Source organism: Epinephelus fuscoguttatus, linkage group LG4 (assembly GCF_011397635.1).
Source record: "Epinephelus fuscoguttatus linkage group LG4, E.fuscoguttatus.final_Chr_v1".
Classification (NCBI taxonomy): Eukaryota; Metazoa; Chordata; class Actinopteri; order Perciformes; family Serranidae; genus Epinephelus; species Epinephelus fuscoguttatus.
In genome coordinates, this window is record NC_064755.1 from 34,199,719 (window position 1) to 34,215,296 (window position 15,578).

The 15,578-nt window shown below is 41.4% G+C and overlaps 1 protein-coding gene across 9 annotated transcripts in view; it reads right to left on the bottom strand.

Annotated features, from left to right (window-relative positions):
• Positions 1-15,578, bottom strand: part of LOC125886934 (unconventional myosin-IXAa-like) — a 226,942-nt gene that overhangs the window by 36,916 nt on the left and 174,448 nt on the right. For all 9 annotated transcript variants that reach the window (XM_049573320.1, XM_049573315.1, XM_049573313.1 and 6 more), the window contains 3 exons: positions 9,990-10,111; positions 6,563-6,704; positions 2,510-2,705 (listed from right to left, as the gene is read on the bottom strand). In XM_049573320.1, coding sequence (XP_049429277.1) covers positions 2,510-2,705; positions 6,563-6,704; positions 9,990-10,111 — 460 coding nt within the window. The remainder of the gene's footprint in view (positions 1-2,509; positions 2,706-6,562; positions 6,705-9,989; positions 10,112-15,578) is intronic.

Here is a 15,578-nt window from a genome sequence, read left to right on the forward strand (position 1 = left end):
AGGAGAAGAGAGGCAGCAGAAGTAAAAGAAAAGGAAGATGAGATTTAGAGAGAGAACAAAGTCACAAACCCCTCTGAGATAAGTCAGTGGTAACATTTTCAAACAGTCTGCTCTGTACCACTCCTCCCAGTTTGTGAAAATAAACACTGCAGAAGCAGATCAAAACCTCTCTTCTTCTCCCCCCTTCCTCATCATCATCATCAGCAGCAGCAGCAGAAGCACAACTCCAGGTTTAAACTCCTCAACTCCTTAAACAAACCCTGTTGTTCTTGGCCCGGGTAAAATGAGAGTTTGGACAAAACAGTATGAGCACAGCTTTCTGAACAGTAATGAATCACAGCTCAGTGTGTAACTGTGAGAGATTAACTTAAGATCATTAAGTAGCATATAAATTATTGTTGCAAGCTGCAAACTTGGGAAATAAGAAAAATAACTTCTGAGTAATAACTTTGAGTTTCTGACAAAAAGCAGGAGAGAAAATAAAGTACATGCATTTTGAGTTTTGCCTTTAGAAGATAATGTAATCTGGGCTGCAGCTCATGCATACTGCATTATGGATTCATTATAAGGATTATTTCTTTGATTAATCAACAATGTAGTCTATAAAATGTCAAAAATTAATGAAAAATGCCAGTTGAAAGTCCCCGAAATTGCTTGTTTTGTTTGACTAACAGTCCAAAACCCCAAAATATTACACTGACAATAATATAAAACAAAGAAAATAATCAAATCCTCACATCTGAGAGAGTGCGGAGAACAGATGTTTGGCTGTATTGCTTTGTTAATTACATTAATTACAAGTAATTAATGATAAAAATTGTTGTTATTTATCCACTTATCAATAAAAGTACTATTTTTTTAAGTACAAAATGTAATAAAATAAATAAAATATGGCCTCATATTGGACTACAGAAGGTTAGCTTGGTGTTTAGAGACAGGGAAAACTGTATTTTTTGACTGCATAAAATTTTTCTTGTGTAACTTTTAAGCGCTTGGCAACAAATGTTAAGTATTTTTTGTATTGATTTTTTTTGGTATTTATTATTTTTGTATTATTTTGTATTAATATCAATGAAATAGGCTACAATACATGTGTATTATTTATTATAATACACATTATAAAAACAATCTATGTTTCATTTTTGCTGGCGAGACAAGATGTGATGAAAATGTTAGTGGTGGATTATCAGACACTGAAAGCCGAGAGCAGCTGTGCTTGTCTTTATCTTCAAATGCCGCATGAGCGACAGACTCGTGAACTCCAGTAAATAGTCTGCGCCAGGATGTTTAGCTAGCCAGCAAAAACACTCACACTGGCGCAGCGTCAGCAGTTGGTGCCAGTTGTGAGCTGTAATTCAGCAGTAAATAATCAGCTGTGTGTGTCTGACTGTGGATGGTGGAGCTGCTGAATGGATTTGTGGAGTTTATTAGTTGCAGCGGTGGCTGTTAGCAGCTAGCTCCACCTGTTAGCCACTGAATGGCAGCGGAGCAAGCAGCCACCAGTCCGGACTGTCTCGGGAAGGTTTATGATTTGATGGTGTTTGACAGGCAGGTGGGAGGCTTGGTTATCTGTCAGTCTAGCTATGCTGTAAGTAAACAGTCTGAACTCAGATCAGTTTTCTCTGACAGAGATGAACGTTTAGCTTTGATCACCGACTCTGTGAGAGGACCCGAGTTTAAACCTCCAGACTAACATGTCAACACAGTGAGATTGATAAATCAGAGTTTACAATGAACCTGGGGACAAACCCTAATTGTCTCAGATTAGTTATTTGTGGTGTCAAAGTTTTTGAGAGCATAAATAGAGATGTTGAACTTTTAAAATGATGATCAGTAAGTGTGTGCTCGTAAATCAGCTCTTAAACCTGTCAAACTGTTGGAGAAATGACAGTTTATACGTAAGTGTGCAGGGGTGACATTTTTTTTACAACCTGTCACCTTAAGTCTAATTTCTGATACATGAATTAGTCTGACTGGATTAGTTTAAAGATTATAAAAACATATAGAAAAATACTGACTAAAAGGTTATGACTAAAATGTCATGGGTTTTTGTCGAAGGATAAAAATGACTAAAATGTGACTAAAACTAATAAATATTTCCTCTCAAGACTAAGACTAAATATAAAATAGCTGTAAAAATTTACACTGATTTATTAGAAGTTAAACAGTCAAAGCAAACCTGCTTCATTAGGTCTGTGTGATTCAAGCAGATCTGACTGGCGGTCACTAAGCAACCCGCCGACTGTCATCACATTCTGATTTTAATGTGCTCTTCCCTGATTGGTGCACAGAGATACATGACATCATCTATGTCTAACTGAGACCACAGAGAAAAAGGAAACACATGTGAAGTAACCAAAACTATTCTAACCGAGGCAGATAATAGCGCATTCCTGTAGGATCTTATTACTCATCGTAAGAAGCTGATTGAGAATAAATGTCTTCAGGGCGTTTAACCTTTAAACTGCAGCCGTTTATTATTTTATTAGACTTGAAGACGTTTCCTCACCAGTTTTTTTGTGGGTGTGTCTGCGGCCGGCCTCCCTGAAAGCCACCAGGGCTCTGAAGTAGGCTCGTAGCACGGCCCAGCGGAAGGTCGCCACGGGGTCGATTCCCATCAGGCCGCAGATGAAGGCGTTCTTGCTGCTCTTGAGCAAAGCCACAATGTCGGGACGCATGTGGTCAGTGTTTTTCTCCCTGAAGTCCTGAATGAAGGAAAGACACATGTGCGTCCAGCAAAGCGTTAGTTACTCCTCTGAGGACTGAGGTTGTATCATAATTATACACAGACAATCAGGAACAGTCTGTCTCTGTGTCCTCTTTCACATAAAAGAGCTAATGTGGAAGTTTTTGGGTGTATCACAACATCCACATAGAAAAATCATAAATCATAAACACAAGCAGATAATGTTTCTTCATGTTGTGTTTATTAAAAAGTGCAAAGCCAGTTTACTACTGATGTTTTTATGTACAATGTTTCACTGCCGTTACTCCAAAATTAAGGAAATAGAGTTATATGACATCTCTCATATCTGTAATATATGAAGCTTAGCAGTTAGCTTAGCTTAGCATAAAACTGTAAACAGGAGCGGGAACTGCCCATTGGTTCGACAGCCCATTGGTTTGACATCCCATTGTTCCGACCATATTAAACTCATTGTTCCGAAGTCCGTTCCGAAATCATCATGATGCCCTGTGGTTAAGGTCTGGTTAGGTTTAGGCACAAAAACCACTTGGTTAGGGTCAGGAAAAGATCATGGTGTGGGTTAAAATGAAAAAGAAAGTGACAAACACATAAGCCGTGAGCCTGCTCCACCTCAAGTCAGTCGCGGCGCATCATACGCCCACCGCGAGCCGTTCAGCACCACGGACGGTCAGACTAATGGGATGTCGAACCAATGGGCTGTCAAACCAATGGCATGGACCCACAGGAGCAAACAGCTGTCCACAGGTAACAACAGCACCTTCCAGCACCTCCAGAGCTTAATAATTAACATGTCATATCTTGTTTGTTTAATATGTACAAAAACCCAAATGTAAAAATGTATATACTTTTTTTTGAAAGGGTGCAATTACTTCCTGAAGTCGCTGCTCTCACGACAAGAAAAGTAGAGTAAGCTAGTAAGTGCGCAACTTGACGTCTTGCCACTTTGGTTTTTTGTCCATATTAAAGGGATAGTTAGCATCTGTTGAAGTGGTGTTCTGTGAGGTACTTATCCATAGTCAGTGCATTACATACAGTGGATGTCAGTCGGCACGCCCCCAGTATGGAGAAGCAGACAGGAGTACTGATACAGAAGCTAAGCAATGTGCTGCTGTAGAGGGGGCAGCAACAAAACCTAATTTAGCCACCTAAAAAAATTAATATCAGTTTAAGTGTATGCTATATTTAGAATATTTTCAGCACTTTACCTTAATGTCAGACAGGGATTTCCCACAGGTGACTGAAGCCATTACATAGCTCTCTTCAAAGCCAGACTCCATTGACAAAAACAGCAATTTAACATCACTGAACACAGGAGCTGCTGGTCTACCACTGCCTCAATCAGTTAGTTAGTTTGTGTCACTGTGTGACTGCGGTGTTTAAAAAGGTTAGTTCAGATTCACCAAAGTCACACAATAAGACAAACTAATTAACTGATCAAGCCAGTGGTGGACCAGCAGCTCCTGTGTTCAGAGAGTTAAATTACTGTTTTTGTCAGTGAAGTCTGGTGGCTTTGAAGAGAGCGTAGATGGGGAACTGAAGCCGTTAACAGCTTCCCTGTCTGACAGGGCTGTCTGCGACAAAGTACAGCGCAGAAAATACTATCAATATGGCATGTGCTTAAACTGATTTTGATATTTTTAGTTGGTTAGAATAGGTTTTGTTGCTGCCCTCATCCACAGCTCTACATTTTGTAGCTTCTGTGGCAGTACTCCTGCCTGTTTATCCAAACTGGCGTTGTACTGTATGTAATAAATTGACTATGTTGCCTCTGGTATTGACCATTTACTTGCAGTTACTGAACTGTCAAGAGGCCACATTTCGTTCATATACAATTTTCTACCAACAGTGACTCCCCCTGCACTGCAAACGATCATGTCAGACTGGGAAGCAGATTTAGGTATCACGTTGTCAGATGAATGGTGGGATGATGCATGAAAGCAGTAAATTTATCCTCCTCTTGTGCAAGGCTCAGCCTCATTCTGTTCAAAGTTCTTCACAGGATCCATTTTAGCAAAGCTAGATTATTGAAGGTCTATCCAAACCTCTCTGACTCATATGTTCTGGTCATGCCCAAGCCTAGCGGAATACTGGAGATCTTTTCTTGATGTTTTATCGAAGATATTGGAACTGACTATAGACCCATCACCACAGAAAAACATGACACTGTCCTGAATGAAATTTGGTTACAAAGATTCTATGGATAAGAATCTCATACAACCCCACTTCCAAAGATCTGTACTACCCCTTTAAACCACATATCATGTGTTGATTAGTGAACTTTAAAGGTGCTGGTAGCCAGATTTTGGACAGAGCCAGGCTACTGGTTTCCCCTTGTTTCCGGGCTTTATGCTAAGCTAAGCTAAATGGCTGCATTCTTCAACTAAATACTCAACAGACAGACATGAGAGTGGTATCGATCCACATGTAACTCTCAGCAAAAAAGCAAATGAGCGAACATCCCAGAATGTCAAACAATTTCTTTGATCTCATGCTGGAGTTGGGAAAAAGACAAAAATCTTAATCATCAGCTTCTGAAGTAAATGATCATGAAGCAAAAGCAAACTGGAAATAAATAATTCACGTTTGTTTTCACATCCTTTTCTGTGCACCTTTCACGTCTTCACATTAAGGGAGGTGCAGGAACACTTAGTTAAGCACACGGAGCTAACCGCCATCTCTTCTCCTGCCTCACGTGTCTGTAAGCAATTAAACACTTCAACTGAAGCCGTGCTTTGATAACAGAGCTCTGAACTATAAACCCTTCAACATATTCTCCCTCCATATGATTCGAGTCAGCTGTGTGTTCACCACCAAGCCGGCGTCAGGCACATTTCACGACTGTGGCTCTCACTGCACAATTCACACCAAACAACTCCTTGGCTCTCAGTGGATATGGGATACCTCTCCACATCCACGATAACCAACTGTTATGGATTTATATTATACAGTCAAACAACAATACGCTCGCCTCATTCCAGCACATGTGCTTCTTATCAAACGCAGCTGGGAAGTGAGAGAGAATTTAATTTAGCTGAAAAAAAAAAAAAATCAAAAAATAGGTCCACAGAACAACAAGTAGGTCTGCTGCAGAGTTTCAGAAAGTGAAGCTTCCTTCATCTGTTCACAGCTTTGATTTTTGACATTTACCACACAGACAGGAGACCTCTGCTTAATTTACATTTTAGGAATAAGTCCAATGCACTAGAAGTGTGTGGCAGAGTATTTATCTGCAGTGACTCTGCCCTCTACCTGTATTTTCTCCGTGACCTTCCAGTGGAGAAAGCCTAATGAAGCGCACTCAAGGATGGCTTTACAACCGAGAACACGCACAAGTCAGTGCTGTAAAGGCTGCTACATGCCCCACTGCATGCAGCCAGTTTTTGCCCCTGCACCCCGTCATCCTGAGTCCGCCACTGTGAATGAGCACTAATCCAGACTGTGGTTTGTCTCTGCTTCATTTTGTTTACCTATGCTTCTAAGCATGAGCAACTGCAGGCAAACAGATGTCAACATTTATCTCCTCCTACCCACAGATCCACCATAGATGCCTGTTTTAATCTTTAGTCATAACAAAAAGTGTCTTATGTTCTTGAAAGGACAAAGACTCACACTGTTGGGTGCCTTGTTTTGGTTATTTGAATGTGTTAGCATTTCTCGTGTCAAAAAACCTGAATTGAAAAAGTAGATGCTCCACAAAACCTGCTCGGTGTAAACAGACCAGTTAATTGCGAAACTCTGCAGCAGCTCAAAACTTAAAGAGTCAAAGTTCATTTTTCATCCAGGATAATTACTAAAAAACACATATACAAATAAACATCAATATAAAAGCTACATAGTGACCCAGCAGCATCTCACCTTGACTCCGTACTTGACTTTACCAGCATAGTGTCTGATGATGAAGGCGGGCTCCATGACAGCAGGGAACTCGATGTAGCTGTTTCCTTCATGCTGACGCTTGAACTTGTCCAGCAAGGTCTGATTGGAAGCCTGGGGGAAACTAGAAGGAACAAGGATTTTAATCAGGGCGCAGGTTCAAAACACAAATCACAGAGACATCGAAAACTAAAATCCAAGACTCTAAAATGAATAAATCTCAGACTTAACGTACCACAAAACTTTTTGTCTGGGAAACTCTTCAGTGGTTAGTTTGCAACAGCTATTTGTGTCTCTCCAAGAAGGCATTTTATTTATTCACTGTAAAAAGGGGGGCACTAAATACAGTAACACACACAACCTACTATTCAATCTCATGATTTCTTTTTGTTTCCGTCTACTTTTGACAACAAGGCAGAGACGTTATGAAGTCCAGTCAGACTTGAGTCACAAATTAGATGACTTGACAAAATAAAAAAAAGACTTGCAACTCTACTTGAACTTAAACACCAGTGACTCGTGACTTCACTTAGACTTGAGCCATTTGACATGAAAATACCTGATATCTTTCTCCTCCCTTCATTTCCTAAATCAACTAACACTGACAAACCACCTGTCTTCTCTGGGCCAAGATGTGAACGCTGTAAATGAGAGGCGAAACATCCTCAAGAAACTCAAGCAAGTCCAGTTGCCTATGATATAGCACTTGAGATTACTATGACCTGGATGACTGAGATTCTTCAGGTGTCCTGTTAGCCGCAGAAAGCTGCCTGTAGCCCACACAAGAATGACTACTGTGGGTGACGGCATATGTCCACAACACACTGTGTGTGTTCAAGTAAATGCAAGCATACAAATGATGTATAAGGGTTTTGAAGGGTTGTCCCATTTCGCAGGGGAAGTTTTCAACCACTAGCCCTTTTAACTTGGTTCTGAGAGGCAGGGTGGCACTCAAAGTCGAGGGGGAGGGGTAAAAATAAGAAATGGGATTTGGCCTTGGTGATGAGCGCATTATGACTTGTTCAGGACTCAAAACTCAAAGTTTAGAACCTGACACTTGTGTGCAAAGACTTGAGGCTTGTGAACTCCAAAACACTGACTTGGTCCCACCTCTGCAAAGCAGCATCGGGGCAGCAGTGGATGATTACGTCCTGCATTTCTCAGAATTTAAGGAAAGAATACAGTGTGTCTAACTCCCCTCCCTTCACCCTCAGGGATTAAAACTCTGTCACAAACTTAATGCCATGCCTCAAATGTAACCAAAGCTGCAGCACATTCTTCCTCTGTGTTTTCATCTTTGCCTCATGCACATTTTATCCATTTACTACTGACCTCAACATACCTAAAGGGATGTTTCACATCATCTAAGCCTCTCCTCCCTGCACCTCTGAAACACTCTGCTGGCTGAAATATATCCGCAGGGGTCTTAAAGCTTGATGCTGTTACTGTAGAAATGAACCCCCACACTCGCCCCCTACCCTGCAGTAACCTAATCCACTTCTCCAGAGGCCCCGAAGCCCCCGCGAGTTCCACTAACTGTGAATGATGAGATCTCTAAGCATCTTTCTTTCTCTCTGTGTAATCATTTAGCATGAAGCTCCTTCCTGTGGCAGCATAAACCCCTGGAGAGACCCTGTCCCCCCTCATTTCTTCTTTAGAGATCCCCCTTTGACCCTAATTCTCCAAAAGTCGGCCCCCGTCACTCCCACACACACACACACACACACACACACACATATATATATATATTTCTATACACAAACATACACACACCATTTGGTCCATTCCAGGCGTTATTAGATCCAGATGAACCAGCTATGCTAAGTGGCACATAGGATGACAGCTAACATAGATAAATATGGCTGTGTGTGTACCGCCTGATGTGTTTTTATGCAAGGGGAGCGGGAGAGCACTGGGTTTGATTTATGGAGGAGAAAGATGCAGAGGCAGAGTGCTGACCTGCAGGAGGAGAGCGCTTCACAACAGAGCGGGGAGAGGAAAAACGTGATCCAAAGATGCTGGCGGAGGAATTAGCATGTCTTCATGCTTTAGTGAAGCGCTAGTGTTAGTCCCAGTGTTGGTATCAATCAATCTAATGAGGAAAAGTCCTGCACAGGGAGCAGTTAGTCTCCTCGATTCACCAGTTGGGTGCTAAAGGTGCTCGTGCAGGGTGATATCAACAAAGCACGCTACAATGAAATACGTGCTGCTTTCCACAACATTCAGACAAGCTCGGGATGTAAATCATAAACATGGCAACTAAGGAGCTGGAAACCTACACAGGGAGAAAGAGTTCACGCTTGAACCTTTACAAAAATACTCCAACCAAACATCCGCCAATGATAAAGTAGATAAAAAAAAATACAGGCCTGATTTTTCCACTAAAATACTTTGTCCTCACATTTGGTGATGATTCTTTAGATATCATTTGATAATAGGCCAGGAGGTAAATAAAAACACTGGACTTCATCATCTGGGGACCATGTACACTCACCGGCCACTTAATTAGGTACACCTGTACAACTGCTCGTTAACACAAATAGCTAATCAACCAATCACAAAGTAGCAGCTCAAAGCATTTAGGCATGTAGACATGGTCAAGACGACCTGCTGAAGTTCAAACTGAGCATCAGAATGGGGAACAAAGGTGATTTAAGTGACTTTGAACGTGGCATGGTTGTTGGTGCCAGACGGACTTGTCTGTCAGAAACTGCTGATCTAGTGGGATTTTCACACACAACCATCTCTAGGGTTTACAGAGGATGGTCCCAAAAAGAGGAAATATCCAGTGAGCAGCAGTTCTCTGGGTGAAAATGCCTTGTTGATGCCAGAGGTCAGAGGAGAATGGCCAGACTGGTTCAAGATGATAGAAAGGCAACAGTAACTCAAATAACCACTGGTTACAACCAAGGTCCGGCTCACCAAAACTGGACAATAGAAGACTGGAAAACGTTGCCTGGTCTGATGAGTCTGGATTTCTGCTGCCACATTCAGATGGTAGGGTCAGAATATAGAGAAGAAGAGCTTTTGCAGATGGAGACTCAATGAGCCAAAAAAGAGAGAGCTACATAGGAATATGTTAGTTTTATGGTTGAGAAAATGTAGTGCTAGAGGAAAGGGCTGTCTTATGGCAAGGTGAAGCAGTGATAATATACTAAATGTAGCTTACACTTTAAGTGATATTGATTTTCTTAAGTGGCTAAAATACGTTTTGCTGCTGCCCCTGTCCACAGCAGTACATTGCTTAGTGTCTGTGTCAGTATCCCTGCCTGCTTCTCCAAACAGGAGGCATGCGGACTGACATCTACTGTAGGTAACACACTGACTATGGATAAGTACCACATAAAACCCCACTTCAAAAGATCCAAATCATCTCTTTAAAGCATGAACATTTCAGCAGGTGGCGTACTTGCACTCCTCATCCAGCAGGTGGAACAGCGCTGTGGGTTTCTTGCTGATGAGGTTGAGGCAGCTGCTGTTGTCGATGTATTCGATGTTGTGCCAGGTGATGCCCTCTGCCCTGTACTCCTCCTGCAGGGGGGAATAGAGGAAAAACGACTTTGGGTCAGCAAATACTTGAAGGGCAAATGATTTAGAAGTTCTGTCAGAGAAAAAGGCATCATGTTGATGTTACTGACTATTTTTAACCTTCACTTGAACAAGACTTGACTCAACACTTTGCAGTTAAGTAGGTTTCAACAACTATCATACCAGGTGACACACCTGCTCTCATCTTGACTAAGAGGAACCCTGACTATTATAACAAGAAGTAAAGTGTTGCTCACATGCAGCATAATTTATTATACTTCTGCAGTTTAAAACCAAAAAGTCAGAGAAATGCTTACACAGCACTAAAAACCTGAATTCCCACAATGAAAACACCTGTCGGCTTGTAGATTATCAGTAAACCACAGTCAGTTGGTAACGTCTATGTGGCCCCAGGGGCCAATGACAAGGGAGGTATATGACCCATGTCCTCTAAAACCCCTAAGGGCAAAACCAGTGAGACACGCCAGTTACAATCCCAACGCCAGCTGGGAGGAACTGCGGAAAAAAGTAGAAGAGGAGGTTTGAGGATTAACGGTCTCCTCTTTCTGGAAAGCTACTGTTGAGGTACATCTGAAGGTATGTAAACAGCTCCTGCTCCAGCAGCTTCCCAGATCACAGTCTTACTGCTGGAAAAGAGCATGCACACTCAGCAAACTGAAGCACAACAGTAAAACTGAAGGGTCAGCAGTGGTGAGGCGGGGAGTCGAGCTGAACAGAAATAGAAGAAAAGAAGGGTGTATGTTTGAGAAAAATCAATAACAACAATGATTAAAGCGCTTATAGCAGATGCTAGATGCTGCAGTGTTCGTTACATCCCCCAGAACCAACTGATGGAAATAACATCACAGTGCTAATTTTGATGTTCTTACAGTGCTGCCAGTCGTTTGATGAAAGGCAGTGGAGTCATAACAGATAAAAGGATTTATCCCTCTTGGGAGTATGAGTGTGCTCAGAAAATGTTATGTTAATATGCACATTAGGTTATGTAATATCTTGTGTGCAACCCTGATAAATAGTTCCTCTAAGGACTATAAATGCACTCAGAGCATTTCATGGTGTTTCACACTAATGTGTCTTCAGTATAAATGGGAATGTTATGCAGATGGTTGCAGTGAAGTAAAGGGGAAAAACATAAAGTCTCATCCCATGGGTAAAATAAATTTGATTTTTTTTTTTTAACTCACTGAGAAATTCAAATTTCAAATTGTTCAAAAAATATGAAATAATAATAATAACAGCACGCATATCCAGACAATTAACACTAGGTGCTGGACAGAGCATGTGAAAGACAGGAAAACAGAGTCGACCCACAAGATAATGCTTCCATGAGCATATATTTTATTATTAAGATATTTAATGTAGTCTTATTTACTTACTATTTTAAATTATTTATCTTTTTTTTTTTTTTTAAGATATTTTTTGGGCATTTTTAAGCCTTTAATTGATAGGACAGACAAGTGTGAAAGGGGGAGAGAGAGAGGGAGTGACATGCAGCAAAGGGCTACAGGCTGGATTTGAACCCGGGCCGCTGCGGCAACAGCCTTGTACATGGGGCGCCTGCTCTACCACCAAGCCACCAACGCCCCAATTATTTATCTTTTAAACCTGTCAAAAACAAAAAAGAAAAAGAAATGCAAGTTTGTAAATGTGTAGAAATAATTTGTAGTTGTAGAAATAAATTATGTCTAAACTAGTCACGTCAGTGAGTAGAAGAAAAACATGGGACAGACAGAATGACTGACACACACTGACAGTTTCCGTGATTATGTACAGCATACCATACCATACCATGACTTAGTCATACCAAAAATTAGAAAACAAACAACAACATTGAGCCACAGGGGGAGCCACAGAGATCGGTTGCATTCTAGCCATTTTTAAGTTTTTTCTGTTGTTATAGCGCCACCCAGTTGCCAATTAGAGTTAAATTTCTCCAGTCACCTTGAGGCGTCCTGTTCTACATATCTAAAGATATTTTTTTAGGGCATTTTTGCCTTTAATTGACAGGATAGTGAAGTGTGGAAGGGGGAGAGAGAGAGGGAGAGACATGCAGCAAAGGGCCACAGGCTGGAGTCGAACCCGGGCCGCTGCGGCAACAGCCTTGTACATGGGGCGCCTGCTCTACCACTAAGCCACCGACGCCCCCTGTTCTACACATCTACCAAGTTTAGTAAAAATCGATATGGCAGTTAGGCCTAGATAAGAAATTAGCTCTCTAGCGCCCCCATTTTGTTTGATAGGGTCAATAATGGAGGGGTCCCCTCAGATTATGTGTGGTCATATGCCTACAAAGTTGCGTGGTGATGGGTGAAACCCTTGAGATGTTATACACCTTTATGTGATGAGCCACGCCCTCCACAATATTCATTGCCTTATAGAAGCTCAGTTTTAGTAAGTTTTCCAACTTTTGCCAAGAGGGAACTTTAGATATTGGTCCCTCGATTATGTTCACAGAGTTTCATGCAGATCGGTCAAACCTCCTAGGAAGAGACAGATTTTAAGTGAGGCAAATTTGTTCCTCATGAGGAGAGGCATCTCTGTGCAAAGTTTCATGTCTCTACGACATACGGGGCATGAGATATGCCCATTCAAAGTTTGCAATTTCAATCGGTTGCCATAGCGCCCCGCTTTGGCCAACTGATGTAATATTGCTTCATTTGCATCCTCCCATGACCCTCTACCACTGTGCCAAATTTCACATGGATTGACCAAGTCAGTGAGGAGAAAAACGTGGAACAGACACACAGACACACACAGACACACACAGACACACACACACACACACACACACACACACACACACACACACAGAGTTTTCGTCGTCATATAGTTTAGTCATAGTCATATAGTAATTTCAACACTTGATAAAACTTGTTAGCTTGAATCCAATCCCTGAATCCTGTATTAGCCTAACTGGATTAGTTCAGAGAGAAAAAACATATATGATATTTTGACTAAAAGTAATGACTAAAAAATTGACAAACAATTTTTGTGGATTAAAATGTGGACTAAAAATGGCTGAAATATGACTAAAACTATGAAGCATTTGTGTTTAAAGACTTATAGCTTTCAAGATTAAAACTGCTTGATGGTAATTAAATATGCAGTATGTTCACAGACACATTATCTAGTGTGTGGAATCTATTTTCCCACTGAGAGTAATGATGATGCTGGTGCTTGACAAAAATGAGCTAACTCAATATGACACTTTTCAAAATAGAAGGTACAAAGAGCTTTACAGGAGAAAACACCGATAAAAACAGAAAAGAAGAGACAGACGCCTGTTTTACACCGCAGAAATATTACACCGTTATGCCTCCTCGCCTCCTCGAGTTTTCTCACCTTTAAGCCGACAGCAGAGGTAGTAACAGCCCTGAAACAATGTCTGTGTGATGTTTTGACAATGCATTATACATGCAACCCACTGTGGTAGATTCAAAAGGTAGCAGTTAGCTGCTAACTCAAAAAAGAAGAATAGTGGCAAAAAATATCAGAAAATTGGGAAGACGATGGGGTCCAGAAGCTCATGCCCTCTGAGAAGGGGATGAGATCAGCCATAAAACAGGGAACAGACCATGGAACAGCTGATGCATATGTTATATGTCACACTCGAGGCAGACGCTTTTGTGTTACAACTCCCTGCAACCTATGATGACACACTGGAGCGGCACGAAGCAGCCGTTGTTTGGTTCTGCGTAAAAATGCAAAGGAGGCACAAGGAAGGGACTCTGAGTGGCCCTATAGTGCAATGTCAGCATAAAAAGGGCAAGAGAAGAAACTGTGATACAGAAACAAGGAGACAAACTGTAAGCCGCAAAATCTAAAGTTGTAAACTCAAGAAAAAGCCAAAGAAAACAGGTGGATTTTAAGATGATTTTTGGTGGTCAATTCTAAATTCAAAAGGGAGCACAGGGGAGTCAGCACATCATTAGGAACCATCCTCTTGGAGCCATAAACATCAATAACAAATTACATGGCAACCTAGTCAGACTACATCAAGATATCTTGCTTTGGACAAACACTTGGACTGACATCTTAAGAGATTGTTGACCGCCTCCTCCCCACCACACCCCTCTGATGTCAGAACAAAGAGGGACTGCATCTGTAGGTTTTTTTGAAACCAACAATCTGACGCTCACACTCACGTCACGCTGCGACTGGTCAGGTATACGGCAGCACATCTTATGAATGAGTTCACTTCAAGCAACCCGGCCTTCAGGCAGCCACAGAGCAACCAGCATGCTCAGGAATGTGCATAATGACCGGGGCTAACCTTAAAATAGCTGTAAATATGACTGTGCGTGTGCGGGTTACATGTGCGTGACATACAAGTTTGTGTGTTAGAATGTGCATATTGTATATATTCATCCATGTGGTGATGTATGTATGTCTCTACATCTGCATGCTCATACTCTTTTGCGTGTATCCGTGTATTTTTGACCTCTGGTAATGAGGGAAAGAAATGTAAAATATTTTGATAATCAGTTGAGACCTAATTACTAAAGTGAGACAGCAGTCAAGTATTCAAAGCAGCACCGGAGGACACATTTACACATGCGACACGTCCACCCTCTCCTCTATTTTTAGGCTGCTGAATCACTGACGAGGCATTCAGAAGATGTGGCACGTTTGGTTTCATTCAGAGGTTGCACCGGATCCAAGAGATAGAAACAGAGTCATTAAAAAAGTGCATGTGCTTTCGTTTAAATCTCATCAAGCCGAGCACTCACAGATAACTGACTCAGGCGCACTTTGTTGTGTCTGCGAGGGAGTTTGTGAACACATGTGTTGACTCAGAGAGACAATCAGATAAGGAGATAAACACACATACACTCATCAGCCATTTTATTGCGTACACACATTCATGTAAACAAATCTGTCCTGCTGACAGATGACTACAAAGCTGTGACTCAGTATGCGAGGCACGCAACGAAGGTGGCTCAGTTACGGTTCGACTCGACAGCAGAATGGCAGAGTGGCTGCGAGCGGAGTTTCATCACTAAGTGCCAGACATGCCAGGTACAGCAATTAACTAACAGCTGCTTTAGGAGACAAGTCTTCACATTTTCATATGACTTGTGAACTCAGCAGCTGCTGCTGTCTGAACTCAACAATTAGTTATTGTTTATAACATTGTCTATTTTAATAACTGATTGTTTTGTTTTGTCAAGCAGAAATAACATTTCATCAGATGTGAACATGTGAAGCTTTCCTTTGTCCTACATGATAGAAAACTCAATGTTTGGGCATTTTTCTCTATTTTCTGACATTCTTTAGACAAAATTATTATAGGTGGTTCCTTTTTTAAGATTTATATATCATTAGCTTTTCAGTAGTGGTTCTTATGTATTCTAATCCGAACATTCAAATGTTGGTTTGAAGTAGCCTACATATGTTTTAACATCAAAATGCTATTTTCCCAGGCCCTATGTCGCCAAGTGGCCGCTAT